At 36.0% G+C, this 24,962-nt stretch overlaps 3 protein-coding genes across 17 annotated transcripts in view; 2 read left to right on the top strand and 1 right to left on the bottom strand.

Annotated features, from left to right (window-relative positions):
• LOC110374799 (uncharacterized) overlaps window positions 1-24,962 on the top strand; it is a 340,622-nt gene that overhangs the window by 262,077 nt on the left and 53,583 nt on the right. The gene's annotated exons all lie outside the window — the stretch shown is intronic.
• Window positions 7,443-12,881, bottom strand: LOC110374796 (vitamin K epoxide reductase complex subunit 1-like protein 1). Of its 5 annotated transcripts, none has more exons than XM_021332676.3 (4): window positions 12,742-12,881; window positions 9,988-10,160; window positions 9,236-9,333; window positions 7,443-7,742 (listed from the first exon to the last, which is right to left on the bottom strand). In XM_021332676.3, exons 2-4 carry the CDS (start codon window positions 10,152-10,154, stop codon window positions 7,540-7,542), a joined length of 468 nt encoding a protein of 155 aa, XP_021188351.3. In that variant the 5' UTR covers window positions 10,155-10,160; window positions 12,742-12,881; the 3' UTR covers window positions 7,443-7,539. The 5 variants fall into 5 exon arrangements, with proteins under 5 accessions (XP_021188351.3, XP_063891777.1, XP_021188353.3 ...); XM_064035707.1 differs by having other exon boundaries at window positions 12,737-12,846; XM_021332678.3 differs by lacking the exon at window positions 12,742-12,881 and adding an exon at window positions 11,458-11,663.
• LOC110374805 (fibrosin-1-like protein) overlaps window positions 13,245-24,962 on the top strand; it is a 45,503-nt gene continuing 33,785 nt past the window's right edge. For all 11 annotated transcript variants that reach the window (XM_064035705.1, XM_064035701.1, XM_064035702.1 and 8 more), the window contains exons 1-2: window positions 13,245-13,486; window positions 24,659-24,781. In XM_064035705.1, the coding sequence (XP_063891775.1) occupies window positions 13,247-13,486; window positions 24,659-24,781 (363 nt within the window). In that variant the 5' untranslated portion in view covers window positions 13,245-13,246. The remainder of the gene's footprint in view (window positions 13,487-24,658; window positions 24,782-24,962) is intronic.

The raw sequence follows: 24,962 nt of genomic DNA, 5'->3' as shown, positions 1-24,962 counted from the left end.
TCATAGAGTCATTAGGTTGTACCTAGTCTAACAGCGCCAAAATTGATATTTGTTCTGCCACAGTCTAACGTTTAAACATTTTGCAAAATTCAAACTGCGTCTTATAGCCAAATATGGGACGCTAATAAATAATTACATATGTAGATATTATAAGAAGGCCAAACACCCATGACTCATGCTAATTTATAATCGAGGTTTCATTTTCCATAATATTTATTAGAATTTTAAACTAATAACTTACTTACTTTTTGGATGAAAGTACGAGTATGTTTCTTCCAAGGCTTGCCGCAAAGGTTGCTGCCAACATTCCTACAACCAATGCTATAGGGAGATTTGGCCAACATTTGCAACCAACGTAAGAAGTGCCATCGAGAATGCCAATCGGCCTACTTCACTTCGCCAAACCTTGCAAACCGCCCACGAATATTAGGGCTGTCACTTTTACAACGATCGACACTTGTTTCCACAAAATATGAGACAGGTCGACTTTCACACGCATTACAATGATCATTATTTGGGTCTTAAAACCAGGGTGGTCCAAAATAATGCTCGATTATGTCGACACAGAATTCGTGTCGAATAAAATGCAGTTCATTTCTGTGGTAGTTGCCTGTAGTCTGTTTCTCTCTTTAAAGTTGTATTTCTTGCTACCATAACTGAAGAGAATGTAAATGCTTGATAGCCGTATAATGAACCCAAACCTTAACAGTATAAAGACTTCATAAATAAAAATAAAAAAACTATCTACCAATTACTGACATCAAAAACTATCCTATTCCCTTTACACAAATACCGCTCAGTTCACAACTCAGTAATCCCGCTACACAAATTACAAAATACACTGGCCCACTTTTATCAGCAATTTTAACTAATTGCACAGGCCGATATGCATACATAATTTATAATCGCTTGATTGGCTCCCAACCTTAGGGCCGTTGCAACCTGTTAAGGCCTAATTGCTGCCTTGTATTCGTTCATAACCGTTCATTTGGCCACGATGTTTGTAAATGTAGTAGAGTTTCCTGAAATAATTCATATTAATCTTGTCTCACGAATGGCTTACTGACTTTCCAATCCAAAAGCAGAGTTTTTTGTTGATTAGTCGGTGCGGCAGCGGTGCGACATTTGCGCCAGATTTAATTTCATACATCCGTTATTGGTATAATTTTAAAACAAGAGGATTCAAGTATCATACACTGAAACAATTAAAGAGAGATCAGAGAATGTATAACAAACAAGTATCGGTATGTAAGGATTTATTCAACATCAAGCAAATTGTTTGATAATGATATTTGTTCACAATGGACAATGCAAAAGCTAAGAAAATACCTGTGCACTAAAATGATTATACTTTTTAGGGTCATATCAACCAGAGTTGCTTTTTGTTTTGTTCGTGAATACTAGTTTCAATAGTTTAGGATACTAAAGATATAACACAAAATACAATAATTGATAAAAAGAACACTTTGTTAAGCTAGATAATTTATTATTGAACAAAACAGTTGAATCGCAAAGAGCAAGAACCGTACTTGTCAATTGGCACGCATTTCAATTCATTGAAACAACTTCAGTACGAATATTAATTTCGTAGTTGACTGGAACCAACTTTACAGCCAATTAATTATTCAATTACCAAATGTAATGTCTGATTAAATGTATAATAGCAGTATATAATCATTTCAGTAAATTAGGACTTGTGGTAACATTACAATTTACATAGGGCCTGGATTTGCGTGGGCTGTTCACGTCGCTCAAACCGCTTTATGAACCAACTAAATCCAGGCCATTCAGCACAAATTCCTATAAACTCTTATCGTTGATCGAGTTTCGTATAAATTATAATAAACATCGTTAAGCCAGTACTTTAGTTTCGTAGGACGTGAATATTAACGAGGTTAGTACAAAATATTGCAATATTTAAACTGTTTGCTAATATCCGTTTTGAGTCATTAAACCTTCGTTAGGTATCTGGTGCTGGTCATGTAAGGCTATAATTATTGTGAATAAATTATTTGTTTTAATCAATATTGTGTTGCGTTGCTGTAACATGCTGCTCTAAGAGGTAAAGCTATGTAATACTACCATATTCAGTCTGGACTAGGTACTTGTTCAGCATAAGATTATTAAGCTGTTTGTCACAGACCGGTAAGTGTGTATGTGCTGTATGTATCAACAGAATCGATCTCCATATTGCATAAAACGGTTGCACCGTTAACAGCAGTGACAAAGCAGAAACAAGTGCCACAATCACATCTCCGCCTCAAACAATTGACAGCCGCCTAAATACAAGAACACTTCATAAATGTATATGACAATGATCTCATTACTCCCACGTGCATAAACAAGTTATTGTCAGAAGCGATGGCCTACAGGGGTCCTTAACTAAGCTGTGTAGTCATACCAAAAACACGTCGCACTTCCAGAGTTCCTTATAAGGTGCAATCTGCACTAGGCCGACGCTGGAAGGTCAATATCGCGCGCCAAAAATGGAAGCGACATTTGGATTATGACAGTTACGTTGTTTTGGTATGTCTTTGAAATGTGACAACTTCGAGGTAACGTCCAATTCTTGGTGGCAGTCGTTTACATATTTATTTTATTCTGAGTTTTGGAAAATAATCTGATAAAAAGTACACTGGCCCATTGCGATACGTTAAAGATACCATAGAATAGCGGTATGTATCCCTATGTAAGTACAAGACTTTGCAAATGTGGAAATTGTACAGAATTTGAAGAAATTATGATACTTACTCAAAGCTATCTTTTAGATGCTGATTTATTTGCTGAAAAGCTAAAATAAATTAACTACATATGTAGATAACTAAATCAACATTTTGATACTTCAACCTAGAAAAGTTGTCCTGCCAAAAGTTTATAATTTGTTTAATAGCTCTTTTATGTAGTAGAGTAAACAAAACACAGCAGATAATAAAACGTAGTCAGATGCGCGTGGGCAGTCTTTGTGTGCAAATTGGGAACAACTTGTAGCAGAAAAATATTATAAACGTTAGTCACTGAACCGGTAGTTCTAGTCTATTATCATAATTACGTAGGTACTTCATACGTGACATTCAAATATTGGTAACATATTAGAGCTGCTAAACTAGCAATGATCTAAAAATAGATACCTGAGTGTGTGGCGAAGTTTTTTATGTTTAAGCTCAAACTGCCAAGCTATAACATGAATCTAGCTAGTCTATAAATCAGGTTGCCGAACAGGCCTATGCGGAATCTATCAATTAATTTTCATAAAAATATCTGGCAGATTATAAACAGATCCAATCGCAAGATGTCGATCACTACCATTATTATAACATACCACTTCGACCAGATAGGGGCAATCACACAAAATCTTACGCCAGCAGTACCACCATATATTGTGATTCAATCTCATCCCTCGGCTGTAACATCTCCACATTACGAGGCGACAATAAAGTCATATCGCCAAACTACTGAACATTCCTCCGTCCCCAGCTTGCAAATGAGACTATTTATGCGCTTACAACCGCGTGAAGTAGCGACATAACATAATTACACAAGCAGCGTGGGACTCCACAAGGCGGGTGCTATCTTCACAATTATGTACGTATTATTGTTCGTTCGTCACTCCCACTGCCAAGTTTATGGCCGAAAGTTTATGTTGTTACCACTGAAGTGTATGAACAGAAGTGTGGTGAGTTATAAAGAATATGATTCTTAGATAGGCTTGTATTGTTGGAAATGTTCATAAGCAATTTAATAATCACTTTAATACGGAACAACTACTCTTCTATACATGTTATCGTCATCCTCCTGTCTTTATTTCCTAATTTCGTTTGGGGTCGGTGCAGCTTGTTTTCTTCTTCATACTTCCATACTCTTCTATCTAAAGTCATCTCACAAATACAATCTTTCTGGCCATATCGAAATTTACACAATTCATCTATCCTGTCGTTCCAGCTATTTACCCCACTGCTCAAAAAAGCTTATGACTTATTTACCCGAGTGTTTTTAAAGATGAACAGCCTAAACTTGCGTAGACAAACCTTCTGGTATAGTATGCTGCCATTGAACATTAACAGATTGTTATTGCAATGGAACTGAAACATACAGGAATTGGTGTACAGTCCTACCATCGATCGACCATCGAATTTAAGATTCAAGAATTTTGCTTTTTTTTGCAGCCCTCTTTTGTTCGGCATAAAGTAAAGCCTACGTTACCAGAGACGTGCGTTAAACAAAATTAAAAAAGATAAGCACGAGTATGAAACGTGTAACTACAAAAACATAATAAATGATCTCGTCGGAAAATGTTCAAAAGCTCGCTTCGCTCTTGACTTCGCCATTCTTGAACAATGTCAAATGCCTCATGTTCGCTACTTGCGCGTAATCAGAGGCTTTTAATCGGTCCGTTTGGCCCATCATCCAGGCGACAGCTGTATCTGATCGTCTGCAAACAAAGCGTACGTCCTCATGAAAGGTCGTTACCACTGACGGACTATCTTGTCGCTGTTCTGTGGTTTTGCAAAAGTAGAATATCAATTTGTTTAACAAATGATGGAGCTTAAAACTTTTTAGAGACCATATAAATACGGATTTGGGGAACTGTCTGTAATTCCTTAAGGGAAAATAAACATAAGTCAAGGAAACATCAACCGTGCTAACGGGCTTAAGTGCTTGTAAGAGGACATGGGATATATCTACAATCATCTGTACACTAGACTTTAAAAATGTGCTAATCGCACCTAATACCAACACTGCTGAAGCTTATAAAGGAAATGAAAGTCACCTTAACTTTATGGGACTGTATCAAAGAACCCATTAGAAGTAAACTTAGCAAGACACTAAAAGGAGTTTACTTTGATCGTAACTGTCATTGCGTCACCAGGACTTGTAGCATTACGCAGTTAGTATACTACTTAGGTCTGCAGTAAAGCTAGACAAGGTAATGTCTGCAAAGACACTAAAGGGATAATAGTGCTTCCTTTTAAGACTGCTGACAGTTATGGTTGACCAAGGCAGTGTAAAACTGCAGTACACGCTACAATTCGTTGGTATTCAGCACCTGCTTAACTTAAAATTGTAGTAAGGTCGTTAAGTTTCCTGCAGAGATCCAGCCTTACTCAGATGAAGGACCTGGGTAAGCCAGTGCAATGTGTTGGTGTGCGGTATGCGCCTTTCATACTACTAAGAGCTTAACCACATACCTAGTTAAGGCAGCAACTTTGTGTATTCATTTCACGTCACGCATTAAAGCTGTTTTCATAATTATTGTGGCCACTTTGAAAAAAAAAATTCAGTCAACACACATACTCAACAAACATACCTACTCAACTTTTGAAAATAAATACACCTCATCGAATACACCTGCTGAACAGCGCCATCTTTTGTAAAGCTAAGTTATATCCTCTCGCCAACAGATGGCATCAAACCAAGTCAATTGTTTCTACTATTCGCCAATAGGTGGCGCTACGGACATTGTAATGATGTTTTAGAGCACAGAACTTTGTAGTGAACTGATAGTTCAAACTTTTGTAGTGCCTTTGATTGTTAATGAATTTATCATTGACCATCAAATTAAAAGGCACTCTAGGAAAAACGTGACTATAAATATTTGTAGTAGGTACCTGTACTATCATAATTTAAATAAGGTACTATAGTATAATTATAGTTTTTACGTTCGTAGGAAACTTGAAATTAAACTTACTTATGCAATTCAAGCAGGAGCTAAACAATAAAATTGCTATAAATAAGTTACTGAGTACTTAATACAATGTAATTGACTAATAATTTAAAGAATAATAGAGCCTTGTCGTTATTAATGACCGCAATTAGCCGTTTAGACCTGTGTAATAAATCTTCACATTAATACTAATTAAGTAGGTACCTACCTACTCACGAAACCTCATTATTAATCGGCAAAAAACTAAAGGAGTAACTTATTGATTTCAACGACTGCTACTTATCCGCTATTTGTAATCATGACCCGGAATTAGGGTTGTGTCATATGTAATTTATTTTCAACGCATACGATGTTGTACTAAATAATTAGTGAAAGTAGCTGCATTCACCTGTCTTGGTAGGAGAAACGCAGGTAACCTGCCGTTCTGCGGGCAGGGGGGTCACACAACTTGTAGCGGGCGATTAGTTAATCGAGCTACAACCTGTATATATTTTAGCCTAGTATAGATAAACCCACAAATATTCAAAATGTTGAGACACTAAGAAAAATAATCGCTTCTTTGACCTCTTCAATCTTTTTTAATCACTCCGTTGGTTTACCCTAATGTTACCTACCAGTCTGTTCAAGAAGTACCTATAAAAATTGTTAGGCTTAAAGTAGGTACCTAATTCTGAGAGAAACGGGAATCTTGGCTCAAATTACCCTCGCCGAGCTTGGAGGAGCACAGTTAAATGTGACCGCAGATTTGGCGAGAGGTTAAAGCTATGTAGCGGACCGCTAAATAGCAACAAATTCTAACCAAAGTAAGGAAATAAACAAATGGTGTCAAGCTACTGCATGAGTTCCAGTGGTTGGATGAATCAGAAAGGTACTCCACTTTAAAACAGAAATGTTGCTTTTTTTCGGAGGCATAAAAAGTAGGAAATTAGTATGGTTTCTGATTTCTTTAGACAATGCAGCCGTCGTTACAACTCAATAAACATGTTGTTATACAAAAATATAAAGTTCGCATATCACATTCAAATCGGAGTAAATAAAGAAAAGTAAACACATTTCTAAGAGAAGAAAAAGTATCTAACAAGATATCGATTCCTATTTAAATTCGGTCCGTGAGGCAAAGAAGTACCCTAATCCCGACCGTCTGAGTCTTTCTTGCTCAGTTTAAGGCTAGATACCTTCATAAAATAGACAAGTTATTTCCCAAATAAATTATGCAACGCAGACTGTAGGAGGGGAGGTTTTAAATTGGATAAACCAAAGTTTGATACTGAAACCTAAATCATTCCAAAAATAAGATTTTTATCACCTACATATAAAGATACCTACTTATTTTTAATTCAGAGTCGAGGACGATTGGTTAGTAATACTTAATTATGTCCTGATATGGTTCAATTATAATCAAAGCTAAAAGAGGAGTGGGTACCGTAAATCTGAGATTTAATGCACCCAAACCTAACACATATTTCAAATCAACCTACTTTTCATAATTCGAAAATTACACAATTAAGTTTGAAAAGCGTTATAACATTAAAATCAAATAATGAACCAGGTATATCTACTTCATATTTTCCTCTCAACGATAGTCGAGTAAAATCACAAACTAAAGTTGTAAAATAAACACTCTATTCCGCACATCGGGTATTCAACGCGCGGTTGAGTGCATTCTGTTACCTAAGTTGTATTTTACTTTTCCCGCCGACGCATGCTCGCAGTTCAGCCGGATTGTAAAACTGTGATTTTAGCGTAGAAAGTTGGATTTAGCTGCAGCTAAACATTGAAATAAAACAGGTATTAACAGCTCTTTATTTTATAACATCAAATGCATTTTGAGGTATTAAAACAGCCATAACATTTTGAAAATTGAGGAAGGAATCATTTTACTTTTTTTTAGCAGTCAACGCTTTCATTTTCTTGTAAACAAGGACGGTAAGGGCGCCGTTGACGATGTAGGTGGACACGCAAACAATGCAGAGGTCGTGAAGAACAAACGCCAGAAGATAGGCCAGGTACACGCACATGGGGATAGAAGATGCAGTCACTAGAAGTAGCAGCCTGGCCACCAGCAGCTGATCAAATGTTGCTGAAATAAACATAAGACACGCTTGTTAGGATCCCGTTATCTGGTTGAGATGTTGGAAGTCGTGAGAAATACATCAACGGACGTAATACTCCGTTGCATTTCGGTATAGATACAGAATATATTGAAAAGCTTTGGAAATAACTGATAGTACTAAAAATTAGTTAAAGTTTCCACGAGTGCCATGGGTAATAACCGAGTTCATATCAAAGATCCCTTTGCCTTCAAACACCCAGAGAAGTTACCCTACCCCGGAAATAATACGTTATGCAATTCAAATGGCTCGTAATAGCGCACTAAACACAGTTCCTAAACTTAGAAAATCATAATTACAGGTTCCTGTAACAATATTTTATGGTTCATAAAATCAAATCAAGCACAGAGCAATTACAATGACAGATTATGGGCACTCAACACAACAAAAGAGATCAAACAAAGCGGCTGTGGCTTATTTCAATATCAGACTGAAATAACACAATGCCCACTACAATTCCGAGCATTTACGAGCGTGTTTCACGGAATTAACATTTTAGCGAAGCAATAAAAGCTCACGCAAACCCTCTAAATATTCAAATAGAGAAACATTTTATTGTTATAGACTTTAATGCTATTGGGAATATTAAATAATTCAAATTCGACTTTCTTATTCACCTCACTGAGAGTGGCAGACATTTACAAATTCTGATTAAGCACAAACGTTAATTAAGTTGCGTTTTACATTCAGTTATCGCAACTCTAGTAATTGTGATAAAATGGAACTAACAAGCTCAAATTGTTGCTAGTGTATTTTCCCTAAACGTGTAAATCACATTGGCACGTAACATTTCGCACTTCCCAGGAGTGTGTACCAATGTTAGCCTATTACGATAACAGTTATTCACGGCTCGTGAGCTACCAAATAAGCTTAGAGTGAGCACAAGCGGGGTTTCGCAATATTTTTCTCGTGGTAAAGTCACGAAGCCGGCAAGGCAACCACGAACCGCATTGATGTGCGAATTGCACGCCGAGCGACGCCGACGACGCGGCGACGGTGCATCGTAATGCCATGTCGATTATTGGCATCGCGATTGTAATTACAAGTAGCTGCAAAGCTCGTAAATTCAATACGTCCAATTGTGGAAACAGTTTTTACGCAACTATTGCCGCCTACAGCAGCTGGCTCGAGACTATATTAAGACAAGCTTATAAACAACTTTATAACGTTGACATCTTTATTTAATTAATTGCGAAGTTGATTGATTTCTTCTTTTCTGTATAAATGACAGCTTTATCGTCGGATTTCATCTAAACGTCGTAAAAGTTGATAGCGTTTAAATTTTTATTGGTTTCGGCTAGATGTTAAGAAAAACGACTGCATTAATGTGCTTTAGATATTTAACGCAGATGTTTAAATGAGTGGGTTAACGTCGTTAACTTTATTCAAGCTTTATTGTGAAATTCTGCGAAACGAAAATACGGTCAGTATATTAAACGCAATGATAAGTTTATGTACGTACTTAAAAATATAATGAGGCAGTAGAAGACGATTCCGTAAATGCAGTTGGGGATCTCAAGCGAAGTATCTTTCGGTAGCAATCCAAATCCTTTTGAGAACCTGGAAGAAATATTGTATTTAATATCATATTTTAAAAGGGTATGGCAACTTCGGGAACTGACGGCATTTTCCTTGTTCCAAATACTTCTGTACTTGACCCTTATCTATCTGGTGTTAATTGATTAAAATTTTCCTACATAATAAAGCCAAAATTAACAAACATCGTATAGATACGCTGTATGTATTTTAACAAAAAAAACATTTTACGAAATTATAATTCTGTAGTGTATTATCCTTACCTAGTTTTTTTTTTTTGCTTGCGGTTGGTAACTAAAGGTAAAAAAATATAGGTGCATGCATACGTGATACCGCATTTATCAAAAACATGTTACTCATTGGCGCACCTGTCAGAGAAGCTTTTGTGAGCATAATTTTTCGTCTTGTGGTTTCCTTTTATGGTGATATTTTATTACCAATGGTATTTTTACCTTTTATAGTAATTACACCTTCGTTCAAATCTGATTCGAAAGAAAATATTCCTGTAAATTACTCATTATTTTTCAGCAACACATACTTAATTAAGAGTGGAGTTTCCTACGTACCTTACTTAGTATGTATTTTTGGCAAAACCCGAACGCAAGTTTTCCCTATCCAAATGTCACAGGAAAATATTAATAGCGGGGCACTTTTAATATCTTATGTGAATTAACTTACTCCGAAGAAAGAACTCGAGAGCAGCTGGCGTACTCCGAGATGTCACAAAGGGCCTTGTAACCAGGGTGTGTTTCTATCGCCATCTCCACGTACAAAGCATACGTGGACAGCAGGATGCCAGCTATGCTGGTGAGCACGATCACGCGGTCGAGGGATTTCGCCTTCATGGTTATCTAGAAATGTAACAAGATACATTTTAATAGCCGAAGTTTCAGTGGTGTAGATTCTGAAATATATAATGCTCGTTTTGTTACAAGTTTCACGGGGTTAAGAATCTCTTGCTTTTGTTCCTACTAAATTCTTTATTTATTTAAGATCCAGATCTTTATCCTCTCTGATCCAGCGCTTTGAGCAAATGCTTGAAGACGCAATATCAATTAGTGCATATTTGTATCCATACGTTCCAGTGTACGTTTTCCCAAATTAAATCACAAGTTCTTTTGCGTCATATATCAAGTTTTATTTTAAAGGGGAGGCCGCATGTTGTACACAGCAACAGCGGTTAAAAAATAAAAATAAAAAACACGGCGTTTAGTCCTAGGTCCGTTTCACCACCCCTTCGTGTACACGCGGCATTATAGCGGTGCGGTATAAAATTTTAAAAGAAAATAAACAATGCAGGCCCCGTCGGAGGTCTAACGTTTTATTAGCATAAAACCACTAAAGCATTAAACACTAATCGTGTTAGCACTCGAAAAGCTGCCCGCAAAATGTTCTTAAATAATAACGAATTTACATACAAATTAGCACTGAAGGTAAGTAAAAAACTCGTTGTTAATATCATGATATTGCTTTAATTATGCGATATCATTATGCAATTATCAGCATCGTTTTATTAAGCTGACATTCACGAACTGGCCAGTAGATTAAGATGCATAATGATTAACTCAAAATGTGCACTTATTTATTAATCACTATCAACATACCTTAATTACATAGCCTGATAAGTAACACAAAATCAATGTCCAAGCCACGCTACGAATAGATAATTCTGTTGATAATGTAACACTTAAATAATGTTAATTTATGTTTACGTAAACAGTGTCATACCGACGGCAATCTTAATCGCGTTTAGAGTTGATAACACACGAGTTCCTTTCATAATATCTTAAGCTCAACTGAATCTATAACAACATTTTCTTGTGATAAAGTAGATATTTTATACATAATTATAAGTACGTAAGTTTATTCACACGCCTTTAACGTACTATGAACTTTAGCCGCTACAAACTGGTTCGGAAGATGTTTGTTATAATGATTGAGTTTATAATAAAAATACAAACAAATCAAATGGAAGTGCCAATATATGAATTTATTTATTTATTATATATTAACTTTATTAGTTATAAAGTTCAGCTGCAAGCGCTGTTACTTTGTTAGCTTGATGTAAAAATGACGTGAAGGAAGATAATTTATACCTGTCGCAAATTGCAGGATCAGTTTCATAGTAGCCATTATATGAGCACTTACATAGCTTAAGCGTCACGCATCATAGGCAGATGCATAATGTCGGTACCGTACACCCACATTCCGTTGATGACCGTCATTGGCATTCCTACGAGGCAATCCCATTGGGATAGCGCAAAGCTCTAGTCTGCATTAAGCCTAGGTTTAATCTTATTCCATTTAATAGCAGAATAGGAATAAGCTAATTAATTTTGAATATTTGTTTTAGACTTGAATTTTCTTCACTCCTCGATAATCCAAACTGTGAGACAATTTGCCAGAACCGACTGGAAAAGATAAAATCCTAGTTACGTAATATGTTTGGAACTTCAATTTTTAATCGGATTCAAAAGGCCCGCGTACTCAAAATGTCAAGCCGATAACCCTCAGTGCCATTTATTAAATTTTACATATACCTACTACTCGGCCCAGTGAGCAGGATAAACAACAGCATATCTCGCTAGATTAGTTCAACGAAATAACATTTAATATTTCCTCCGAATTTGGTAGAAATAAATAATTGGATAATCTAGCTTCACCCAGCTGGTTACTGGCTTCCTGAGACAACTACTTCCCGCACTCGGGTAAAAGTAAGCTATATGATATTCTGTTTGTAGGTTTGTTTTCTTTTTATACATATCAGAAGTAATTACAACTTATACTCTCATATTTTTTTTATATCACTTATAAACAGAAAACAAGATTTGACAAATAAAAGCTATTTGTTTACTGAATTAAAGTTTTTTTTGTTCTAAAAGGTACTGAATAATACATTTAGAACAAAAATCTAACTTATCTGATTAATCTAATCCAAACTTTTTGGCGCATACACTACATGCTGTATAATATCACAGATAATCAAAAAAATATTCTGCGAATGAAACCTATCAATCGTCAAAACGTCAAAATCACATTTAAAACTACATTAAACCCACATTAAACCACTTAAACTAGCTCTTTTTTAAAATTACGTCGTGTGTTATACTATTACATAATTTAGTGCATAGTATTTTTATTTGATCAGTAAAATCCACCTATAAGAAATTTAATCACTACTCCACAGAGTATTAATTGTTGGGAAACTTCTATTCCAAACAAAATCACCAAATGCCAACATAAAGAATCAAAATCAGACGTATCCTCAGTATTATGGATTGCAATATCTACTAATGAAATTAATGCATTTATAACATGAATATGAACATATCCAATCGTATATTATTCTAAAAGTAATTAATATAAACGTTTACAAGCGAAATAACAACGATTTGATAATAATATTTGTGTCGAAAAAAGAGACAACCTCACCCGTTAGAAGAGTACGACCAAGCGCCACATTGCCAATGACGCCCAGTATCGCGGAATGTCTGCGCTTTAGGTTGGCAGTACCGTTTTTAGTTCACCATCGCGACCGCAACGCAGCGTTGGCGTCGTGTAACACCTTTCATTGTATTGACTATTGACTGATTCTGAACACAGAGAATAATGTATAAAGTTAATTTATCGTATTATTGTCGTAGTTCTTGTTAAAATATATGGTAGTATGTTTTAGTTTAAGTGGAATAATGCCTCCGTTTACGTGAATGTGAAAGAAAGCAGCCCGTGGAGTGCTACGCGGCCATTTTACTTGCAATGCGGCAACGGTGTACGATCCGCCATTGGAAACGGCCAGTGTCTTTTTCTGAGTGCAAGATTTGTATTTCGTTGAATAACGCGGCGTAGAAACAACGGATAACCATGTGTGATAAAAGTGCAGTGCGGACTTTAGTGTAGTGAAGCACGGTGGTCGGGTGTTTCGAATAATGTGTGAACGATGGAAAACGAAGTGAAGCAGCGCAATCAGAGAAATAGGCGAAGGGAGCGGGCACAGCGCATGCAAGCACAGCGAGAGAGCAAAGTTAAGGATGGAGACAGCGGCGAGGACGAGTCTCCCACGAGAGAGAAGCCGCCTCGTCCTCCTGCCAGGAGGAAGAAGTCGCGGGAGCCGCTGGGAGAAGAGGACATCATCGATGGTTTCGCCATAATGGCATTTCGCACATATGAAGATCTTGAGGTGAGTACATTATCCAAAACCAAATCCTGTTTTGGAAATTGTATGATCTTGATAACAAAGTGACAAGCAGTACATACCTATGCATATTTTAATATTATTGCCTTGTGTGAGCCTTTATATACAAATTATATACTGCGAAAGAGCCACTAAAGGTTGTTTACATTTGCATAATAGCATAACAACCTTGCAATTATCCTCTTCATGTATATGTCAAAAATTGGATAATTATCTGGTAACGTGATGACGACATATTGTCGTCATTTTATGCTGTTGCTGCCACCAAAGTATGTAGATTAACTCAAAATATTAGAGCTAGAATATAATAAGTCTACTAGGATGTTCACTTTTCTTGTATCCCATTATAAAAAACGGCGCTCTGTAATCGCTTTGGACGTCGCCTCGGAAGTGCATTGACCCAACGAATGAACCCTGCGTGTAAAAAGCAGATAGTGAAATTTAGTTGTTATTTACGTAAATGAAAGTAGGTCTTTTTATAGTTGGATAAAAATAAAACCTGTATTCATGGAGTGTTGTATTATCTATAGAAGTATTTAGCGGTTATGTATTATGTAGTGAGCAGCTGACTGTCGACGGGCGCGCCTGTCGGATCGCAGAGCGCCGTTCTCGGCAAGCGAGGTGCAGCCGCGGTCTCCCACAAAGTGTAAATTTGGTCTAAGTGGCTTTCGCTCGTTTGTGCTCATTTATCGCGCCGTCCTCGAATGGCAATATGTTGTGTACGTTGAAGTCTCGTATGTGCACAATAAAACTACATTCCCCGCTATCGTTTTAAATTATGGTGACAGGCTTGCCGTTTGTGGCTCGTTGGAGCGGCGCGCGCGTATATTATAGGCCCGAACAGGTTCCTTTGCTCCTATTTAATACACCACATGTGTGCACTGCTTATGCAATTTCTACTTACAATTGTTTATTCGTGTTTTTTTACCTGATGTAGGTACTCGATACTAGTATCGAGCAGGTACCCTAACTACAACCGATAACAATCCGTAACCCCCAAGAATTTCTCAATTCTACTAGGTATAATCATAATATTATAACTGCGAAAGTTTATGAATGTATGTTTGTTACCTCTTCTCGTAAAAACGACGTACCTAGCTTATTTATATCAGAATAATACACAAACTACTTATATCCATGTGGGGGAAGTGGTTCGCTCGGCACTCGGGTGAAACCGCGGGCAGAAGCTAGTATTAATGTAATAATTAATTTGTATAGTAGGTTTGTCATTTAAATATAGCTAACTACCACTGTATTAAAATTAAGCAAATAGGTACCCATGCATTAATGACGTCTAAGCAAAATACGTAATATTGATCATTAATGATCTATTCATAACGCAAGAAGTAAGTAGGCATCTAATGTAAATAATGATTTATATGATCTTAATGACGTAAAGATTTTACCAAACAAAATACCTACCCTACGTTAATAGGAACTTGGCAACTAACATAAAAACATAATTAAATAGTAGGTACCTAGTAGGTAAATAGTAACGACGTAACTGTCGTGTCTATTTAGTTACGAGTAATTCCATCATCTTTTTCTTGAAAATCACCCCCTACACATTTGTAACAAGTCTGTTTAAAGAAATAGTTCCATACCTAGGTACACTCGGACCTCGGATTATGTAAATACACCCAACAAACTGATGTATAAACTATTCACCAATGCATGTTAACTAAGATTTTAAACTATGTAAGTATACGCTATGTAGCAAATCTAATTCATTTGCTTACGAATTGATACAACAACGGCCTGAATACGATAACGTTCGTAAAAACTGAAATGATTTTCATATTCAGGCGTTTGATTTCGTAAAATGTAGGACCGATTTCACGATAACACTACTGTAATAACAATGAATCTGAGTTATTCTTTGGCTTACGAAATGAACGGAATTCTAAACTCGAAAACGTTAGGTTATTGTTGAAACTCTGCTCATATGTTTTCTTAATTTTGAACTGCCTAGATTATGCTTATATGATAAACCTCTAAAGTGCATTACATATTCAAGTTTTTGGTCAGAGTTTATCGCGTCTTATCTCTGTTTTATTTACAAAACGGAAAGAAAGTGTCCTTTCACCTATCTACTACTAAAAAGTACAAAATACATTAGTACTCTTAATAGCCAGTTGTTACACACATACATATAATTAAATATTTTTGGAATCGATATGTTATCAAGATAGCTAGTCAATTGTTAAATTAAGGGCTGATTTTTCAATCATCAGTTAACTGCTATCTGAGGAATAAATATGGCGGTTTGACATATTTTCCATACAAAAGCTGTCAAAACGTTAAAAATATTCCTCAGATAGGTGTTATCTGGCGATTGAAAAATCAGCCCTAAGTATAATTAATTTGCAATATTGCAAGTTATCAACGCACATCTGTCGATTACAATAATTTGAAATGCGTGTATGTAATCGCCCTAGCAATCATGTGCAATTAAATATTTTTTGCTTTGTTTGTGATTAAAAGTAAAGCCATAATTGCTGGTACAACAAAATCTCATAATCTCTTTGAAACAACTACCTATATAATTTATCGTCTTAAACGTATTCAAATCTCATTTATGGTGGTTGAAATGTACAGTTAAGCGGATAAAACAGTCGAGCGTGACGATGTCGTCTGACGCCTGTTGAGCGACGATCGGCTCTCGATATCAACAATTACCTTGGTGTTAACTTATTATTTTCCCACGGTACGAGTAGAATTGGTTGCCTTCTAAAAAATGGTAAAAAGTGTTTTACTTCATAACTCATTACGTAATTCGTAACATCATTATGTCCACGATATTAATTTGTAATAATAACACATTATTTAACAACATTTTCCTGTAGGATTTGGCAAAGAATAAATAGCCAGCGAATTATTGCAAAATTTTGCACAAGTCTATGTAGTATGCGAAACATAAGTCAATAAAAATAATAAAAAGATTAAGATTCCAACTCCCCTATTCATTAAACTATTATTTAGGAGAAAAAGAAATGGGTTTCTTATATGAAGTTCAATAATAATATACAGGAGAAAAGTTATCTTTGACACTAAACAGAAAAAACATTGATGCTTGAGAAATTATATCAAAAATAATAAAAGTTAATTTTAAAAGTTGATAAGGTCCATCTACCTGATAAGCGATCGAGAAAAATTTGATGAAGAAGTTAGCAAGCGTGAAATATCGTAGACATCGGATTTGCCGAGGGACGCCTGCTGGGAATTAATTTTCTTCGCAGTCTTACATTGAAAATATACTTTACAGTTTACAGACAAATTGCTTTAAAGAATTTTTATTCAATTTACACCCTCTATGTATTAAAAGAGTATTTTCTTACAAATAGGCAATAAACAAGCTACATTAAAAACATACGTAATGTTTAACGTGACACAAAAAAGAATATTAAGTGCCAACATACTACAAACTCAAAGTTAGCAACCTCAAAGTAATAAACATTAATATTGCTAATCTGCGAAACTTCGGCACAGGGCTGACAAAGGGATTCACCTACGTAGGTAATTTGTATACAAATTAGTTCTCTTCATCGTTATCTCAAGCTTTCCTCAAGTACTACGGCTTATCAAAAGTGGGTACCTCATCAATAAAATTACGCCATTCTTATTTTAGTACAGCTTGTGACTATTATGACAGATACGTAAGTGTATTGTAATATTAGGGTATAGCAGAATATTTATCCGAAAAACTCATTACTGCCCAAGATTATACATGTATTTTAACGAACATGTCATGTTCCACTTGGCCGAGACATGCGATAAAAGGATAATAAGTTAAACGCACGTATCGTGTAGTAATGCACTCTGATAAGTCCACACGTTTTTTATAAAATCAATATTGTTCACCTTAGAAGACAAGCCACAATGGCCGGGAGCACCGATGTCTCGGGCACGCCAACACCCCTTTGACCCATCCCCTTGTAGTATTCCCCTGAGCACAATGTTAGCACGTTGTGACATAAATACTTACCTGAGTAAAGTTTAAACTACATCGTTTCGCTTTTATTGCCACTCAATGAAACCACGTTTTAGCTTTTATTTAGGCCAACTTGATTTCTGATTCGAGTGCGCGGTACGGTGATGTAAGATTATTAGTTATGTTTGTACTTGTAACAAACCAAATAACTTTGTTGTGTAGGCAATGAATAGGCTGTTTGGTTTCGTAAACACGGCTTGCCCATTCATACTTTATTAGACATTGCCTGCTATTGACGAAATAACTAACTATGAAATAAATCGTGTTAAAAGTGGCATTTACGACTACTTAGAAGTCTACCTATTTCATCATAGTAGTTCACCACTAGGTGGGTAGTAAATTATACAAATTGACCGAGCCGCCGATGACCCGACGTTACAGACATTCTCGACCTTGACCCTAGTTAGCTGATAATGCCTTGATTGTTACCAGATAGGTACCTTCCAGATAGTAGTCCGTCATGTTGCTAGATGTCATGCATTTATTTATCAAACTTAACTATCTTAGACGTGATTATACAACACAGTTATCGACTACATCAATGAATTTCTACTGTTCAATTATTATAATTACAATTCCTCTGATCGTCTAAAGGTGATCCATCTAAACTTGCTAAATATTTGACGTACGTAAACCTTTTACATAACTTACAAGTGTATATTATTGTATTTAATTTAAATTGTATTTACCAAGACGGACCATCTTTACAAAATCATATTCATAGTTCCAAACTCTGAAAGTTTCAGTGTACCATGCAATATTGCAAGCAATATTTACTAACTGTAGAATGTGAACTGCCGAAACGTGCCTCCCTTTGAAAATGATACGAAAAGTTTGACTCAAAGAAAGCGTAACTTCGCGTAATTGAAATATATCCTAAGTATTTCAAATAGCACTTAACAATTTCGAAAATTTACATGATAAGCTTATTTATAAATATGTAGTCACCAATTCACCATGTACACATAGTTATTTTTTTTAAATTCTTGTACGCTAGCTGTATCTAGCAAGATCACAATTCTTTAAGAAATCATCTGTGTGTTAAGAATTAGTGATCCATCCGGCTATTTACTTCTCCTAAATCTCTGCCCATAAGGACAAACAAGAACTGACTACTGGCTAACGTAAATTGTCATTAATAGTTCGTGATTTTAAGATAGCAGCAAGCAAATGTTTTTTGCACTCATGAAGGTAATAAAAGTTTCAGCTTCAAAATGCACTTCGTTCAAAAATAAACGCAAACAAAATTACGAGTAAAATCAAAAAATGTTTTCACAAGTCATGGTTCTGCTATGTGATGTGGAAGCACTCGTTTCATTGTTACACTTTATGGAACATAAAACATAAACTTTACAAACAAACATTTAAATATCATTTGACATTTTCCAAGAAACACTGATGGAAATAAAAACGAAAAGAGGTTTTTAAGTATAACAGATCAAAGGAAATAAAATGTTAAATCCTGATTTTAATGGTAAATGTATTACCCACTCGGGAGAGTCGTTATAAGATGTGCCAAGTGCCCCAAGTGGCGTGAATCGCGATGTCGGTGGAGAGTGGCGCCGACGTCAGGGGATATTCGACGGCGGGCGGCTATGCTGCGGGGCGGTCGCCACGTATCTCGGCGATCTGCCCGCGATCGACCGTGCAGCCTCTCGGCCATCGCGATCTGACACTCTGAAGAGAGTTGCAAGAGCCAATGTGAATATGTCGCTCCAGCTGCCGCTCCTTGTGGCACTCCTTCACAACGCTGAGTACCGCTCTCAGTGCTTTCTTATCGGATTCACAGCGTTATATGCGTAACTTTTATGCTAGTAATTAGTTAATCATCCATACTTGCAGAACTCCGCTTATAAACTTTGTGAAATATTGAGCTAGGTTAATGTGAATACTCGTCGAATTATAAATGAAGCTGCGCGAGTTTCTTTTATCGTTCTAATAATAATTATGAGTACCTAATAATGCATGTTAAGTACTTTGACTTTACTTTCGTATATGAAATAGATTAGCTCTCTGATAGAGTCAATATCATAATTATTTTCCTGCGTAAAGTGATACTTAATAAACATTTTGTGTAGATTTAAAAAAAAACTGCATACACAACCAATAAAATAACTTCACTACACGATAATTCAATATTTCATAAACTGAAATATTATAATATGAATTTCTCTACAGTCGCTTCGAATAAATTATTCATTCTGTTATTTATTGATTATCTACCGTGAACCGAGTATTAGCGTTGAGTGCGCGACATAATATAAACATTAGTAACATATTACTCCATTATCGCTAAATACACGTCAGCCGCACAAAATGTTTACCTAGAAGTTGTTAGGCATGCGACGGTGTCGGCCGAGAGCGGACGTGTCGCGTTCCGTCTGATTTCAATAATTGATAGACACTCACTGTATCACGGTACGAGATTAATACACTATTAGAAAGTTGAAGGTTCACTCCTGGTGTTTCTAATGCAATGTTCCATATCGTTGTAAGGTAAATTACATATTTAAGCAGATAAATGTTTAATGTTGACACCAGCTATTAACTAAATTCAATTACAGTAGCAATTCAAAACTCAGTGGGATTCCTATTTAAAACAGGAAACAAAGATTTTAATTATGCCATAGCGAGTCATAAACCACGGATCTTATTAGATAGAATGCCACGCAATATTGCTTTACATGAAAACTAGTCTTTATTCCCTGGACAGTTAGTGTGTGGCAGTTGACAAGTCAGGTAATCGGTTCGTGGCACGCGACATACATTTACAAACATTTCGATTACATCCCTTCATATTTGTTTTCACGCGCTACTATTTCGCCCCTATTCAATTATTTATACAGCTATGGAGCTTTCTGTTTCACTCGCAGCATGTTTTAAATATTCATGCGTGCAGTTATTTTATGTTATTTATAGCGTTCATTCGGTTATTTTCATTTTGAGAATTAATTGAACAGTTTGTTTTAATGTCAGTGGATTTTATGTACAGAATTGATATTTTATTAACAACAAGACATGGTTGTTCTCTACAACAATGACCATTTAACCGCCATCTTTTAGTACTTTTATTCGTTTTACCTGCTCTTGTGTACCCTGCAGTTGAATACCCAATGGAAATAGTTCTTTTGTTAAAAGTTTTTGCACGCTTTTTTGTAGCGCTACTAACAGACAAAAAAGATTTTTTGCTTCACTTCGACATAATTCTTACCTCACAACAGTAATTGCTTTCTAAACATCATCCGGTCCCGTGTTATTTTTTCATTAATCTACTTCTGTTAATTAATCTATATAACATTCTAGATACAAAGTTTGTTCATACTTTATTCTGAAAACAAAATGATAAAGTAATCCGTGTCCTGAAATAAATAGTATAAATTGCAAAATAAAAATAATAATTGAATGCCGGTAATTGCCGGTTGAACTGATTATTCGCAGTTAATTATGCGAGGCCGACGCTGCTTGTGGATGATTTAAATTATTACTACAGATTAATTTGCTGATGAAAATACTGTTACCTGAGGCGAGTTAATTATTTCACTATCTATATACACAATGTTGGCTCTGCGGGGGCGGTAATGCTACCCACTGACCTTTTATGACATTTAAATCTTTCAGTAGCTCAACTGGGCTTATTTTTGTAACTCTTTATAAAAACATCGTTTTATTCAAGATTATGTTCATCATAGTCACGTCACACAAGTCCGATAACAGGCCAGTAATGAAACAGGTGGTAATAAGACCGCATTCTATAAACCACAAAATAATTTGACTAGAGCATTTATCACACAGGTAGTGTCTTGTGATAAAAGTCATACGTCAACTTTCTCAGCTATTTTGCTTCTGAAACTTCCATCTGCTTACAATTGACCCACCATTATGTTATCTAAACATAAGATGTGGCACATATTAGAAAATTACAAGTTCAACCTATTAGAAAAGTGGTATAATCGTTCATTATCATGCAGCTCAGTATCTAATCCGCGCCGTCCTACCATGCCGCTGGCTTGTCTGATGACTTAATTAATGACCCGCCGTGTCGCTGTTAATTAAACAGCTCAGGCAAATTGAAGCTCATGCCTGAGCCCGCGGCTGCTACCAGATTAAAAACAAAATGCAATTTGGTGCGCACCACGCGACCCGGACTAAGTGTGATTAACACACAAGGCCGCAAATATCCTCGCTGAAAAAGGACACGATTAACTACGTTTTGACGGGAAAGTTTTTAATTTCCTTTTCTATTTTATCCACCCAGCTACAAAAATATAGTTATGTTATGCTACTAGTAAACCTGTCATGTAATTAAAGTATATACATGATATATTGGAACTGTTGTGATTGATGATGATTGTCGGATTTATTGAATAAAAGCACACTCAACTACACCAAGATGTATAATTTGTAGAGCTGATTAGATAAGTAGTTAGAAGAAAATACTTTCATTCTACGTCAAAATATGAACAGCCACAATTCTGTTTTAGTGGTGAAGCCTGTTAAATGGCAAACAACATTGGCGACCGCTAGCACTGCCTGTTTAGCGAGGTAATTGAGCATGTAGTGAACATTTCCAGTCTCATCTCCGAATATAATTTCGAATTTATCCAATGGAAAATAATTCTGAACTGTAATTTCTACTGTGCGGATGACAGGTTATTTGCGAACACAAACAAGCGTAATTTAATATCGTTATTAATACACAAATTACGACATAATAAAATACAGCGCGCCTGGCAATTTGCTTTCAAAATTCTCTCATAGATAAAATCAACAGATCATGTAGCTGGGTAAATTGCGATTGAAAGTTAGTGATTTCTCCACAATGTAATCTTTTTGGTTCTATATTTGTTGGTGTATTCAATTATTTAAAAATACATCTAAACAGAAAATCTCTTTGAAAATAAACCATGAACTTTATCACAATATTAATTTTATAAATCAACGGGTCTATAACTATGAGCTTCAAAGTTGTGTCGCATTAATTATCGTTAATTTATTAACTGAATAAATACGACCGACTAGTTTTTGTTGATGTTCGGTATAAGTAGCTTAATTAATGCAATAATATATTCATGAGCTGAACGTAACAAATTACTTTAACTGCCTATTACGATGTTATTATTTATTTATAATGGTGGTATCAGTACTGTCACATTAGTGATTAATATAATGTTGGTGAGGCAATTACAGCAAATGACCGTTGTCGGTGAGCCGCTCGCCGAGGTGTGACCGCGCATAGCGTAGGCCGGCGATTACCTTGCGGCCTACTGAGTTATTGACCGATGCTAATTATTTGACAGCGTCTTGTAAACACAGAACATGACGTTTACACAGTGTTAACATGTTAATTACTAAATCATGAGAACAGTGAAGCTACATTGTTATTTAGCTGTGTAAAAATCGATAAAATAAACAAATTGTTGGCTATCAGTGCAATTGGAAATCATGTTACGCTCGGCATATAGAATCAAGCCGCCTTTCCCACGGGGAGCAACGCCGTCGGCAGAAAAATAGCTCGCCCGATTTCTGTGAATTCGTGATAACTTTTTGTATGAGGCTGGAATGAATTGTATAAAATCTTTTGTGGAAGTCACAAAGTTCTCGAGACAATTTTGCTTTCGTCGCAGTTCTGAAGCTGAAGAGATTTATTTCTTTTAAAATGAAGTTTATTCTCCCTTTTATTATCTTGTGCGGCCAATTGGTTTTATTCTTCTATGCATTAAAATATCAAGTCCAGTTGAATATATTGTAATAATAAAAAACTAGATATAAACATAGTACTTTAGCGAATATTCTTAGTTATGTTCAATAGCTAGTAATGTAGTGGAAAAACAAGAAAATTACTGTTTTTATTGGTTTCTATGGGTATTTTAACGAAGCAACTGCTACCGTACTATTATGTTAAATACGTCGTTAATACAAATGGTGTAAGCTATCAGCTGTGGGCGTGGAGCGTGTAGTTTATTGTTATTATTTATTCACGTCGGCGGTCACGGTAACACGTGTCGCTCGGTGGCACGAGCCACTTTACATCATATCGTAGCTAGATGGTCTCTCGCGTCTTGTACCCATCCTCAAGCTGGCTAAACACTCACACCAATTTACCACACACCCTCGAGCCATTTAATCGAGGGTGAAGGGGTTACGCGTGTACCTACTATTGTTAATTCGCTCGAGGAGCTTTGCTTTTGTGGTGTTTGGATACAGCCGTGACTATAGCCGATTTATCATTGTGTTCACACTAAATACAATCTTAAATACTTTGATGATTTTGATAATATGTAAAAAAATAAAAGCTATTTATATTTCTAGCACAAGGTTTAATCTTCAAACGACATATTAAATCAGAACACAACTGTAACGGTTATAACGATGAATGATCCCTTTTTTTTCTCATCAAATCAGCACCCCAACTTGTTACGAGTCACCCTCGCCGGACGGGCAGCCGCGATCGAATATTTCGTGTTCATTCAGAAATATGTCAGTAGGACCCTTATTGTGTCACCGCTGCCAAACATTATCTCCCCTACAAGTTGTAAACGCCATAGCACGTGTTACTCGCACATATTTCACTTCGTGATTTTCTATGAATAAAAATGAAATTCGTGGTTTAACCTACATAGCAATTCTGAAACTTTACGACAATATTTACTTGTTGTTTCATACGCATGAGTTTATTTTAGCTTTATCTCTTAGTAAAGTGTGATGTCATTGGTATCGTGATATTTATAGATAACTGATTTAAGTGTTTTGATATGATAATACAGTTTTAGATAATATTCTTCTAGACCGTGTGAAAGTAAATGATCATCTTACAAGCATTATGTCATTATGTTTATACTCAAGGCTCTAAGTTAATGTTACTTAAATGATATAATAAAAACTATCATACTTGTATAGTTTTCTCGAGTCGTAACGAAGAAACGGAATACTTAGTCAGCACATTCTTGCTCTCAGGCGTATTCTGCTAAACGGGCGGACGGGGGCTATGATAAAGTGCGGCCATATAACTTAGTCGAGCAAATCTGTACGTCTAAGTACTTTCCACATTATAACAATGTGAAGTAAAGTTCCTCTTGGAGCACAAACGCGCTTCGGCTTTGTTACAGCTATTTGATTAAGTTTAATAGAATGTTTTATGATATTAATGAATGTTTTTTTTTTCACAGGCTGCTGTAAAATGCGCTTCCTCTCCTCGCACAAATGCCCTGTCGACCAAGCCTCGCTTGCCTTTGGCGGCGTTGGCGGCCGACTCTGGACGAAATCATCCGCCCAACAACGTCAACTCTCATGTAAGTTATTCCCACTATCTGTTCTAATTTCTGACTTGTAAGGCAAATATATTCCCTTAGATAGCTGTCACACCAACTTCTAGCGAATTGTTAGCATCGCGATTTAGAACAGTTTTATAATTCCCCTTTTAGAATTATCTGATGCATGGTTGTTTGTGTTTGTTTTTAATACATACTACCG

Source organism: Helicoverpa armigera, chromosome 8 (assembly GCF_030705265.1).
Source record: "Helicoverpa armigera isolate CAAS_96S chromosome 8, ASM3070526v1, whole genome shotgun sequence".
Lineage (NCBI taxonomy): Eukaryota > Metazoa > Arthropoda > Insecta > Lepidoptera > Noctuidae > Helicoverpa > Helicoverpa armigera.
The sequence above is the reverse complement of the archived record's forward strand: the minus strand, read 5'-3'. Positions and strand labels throughout refer to the sequence as shown.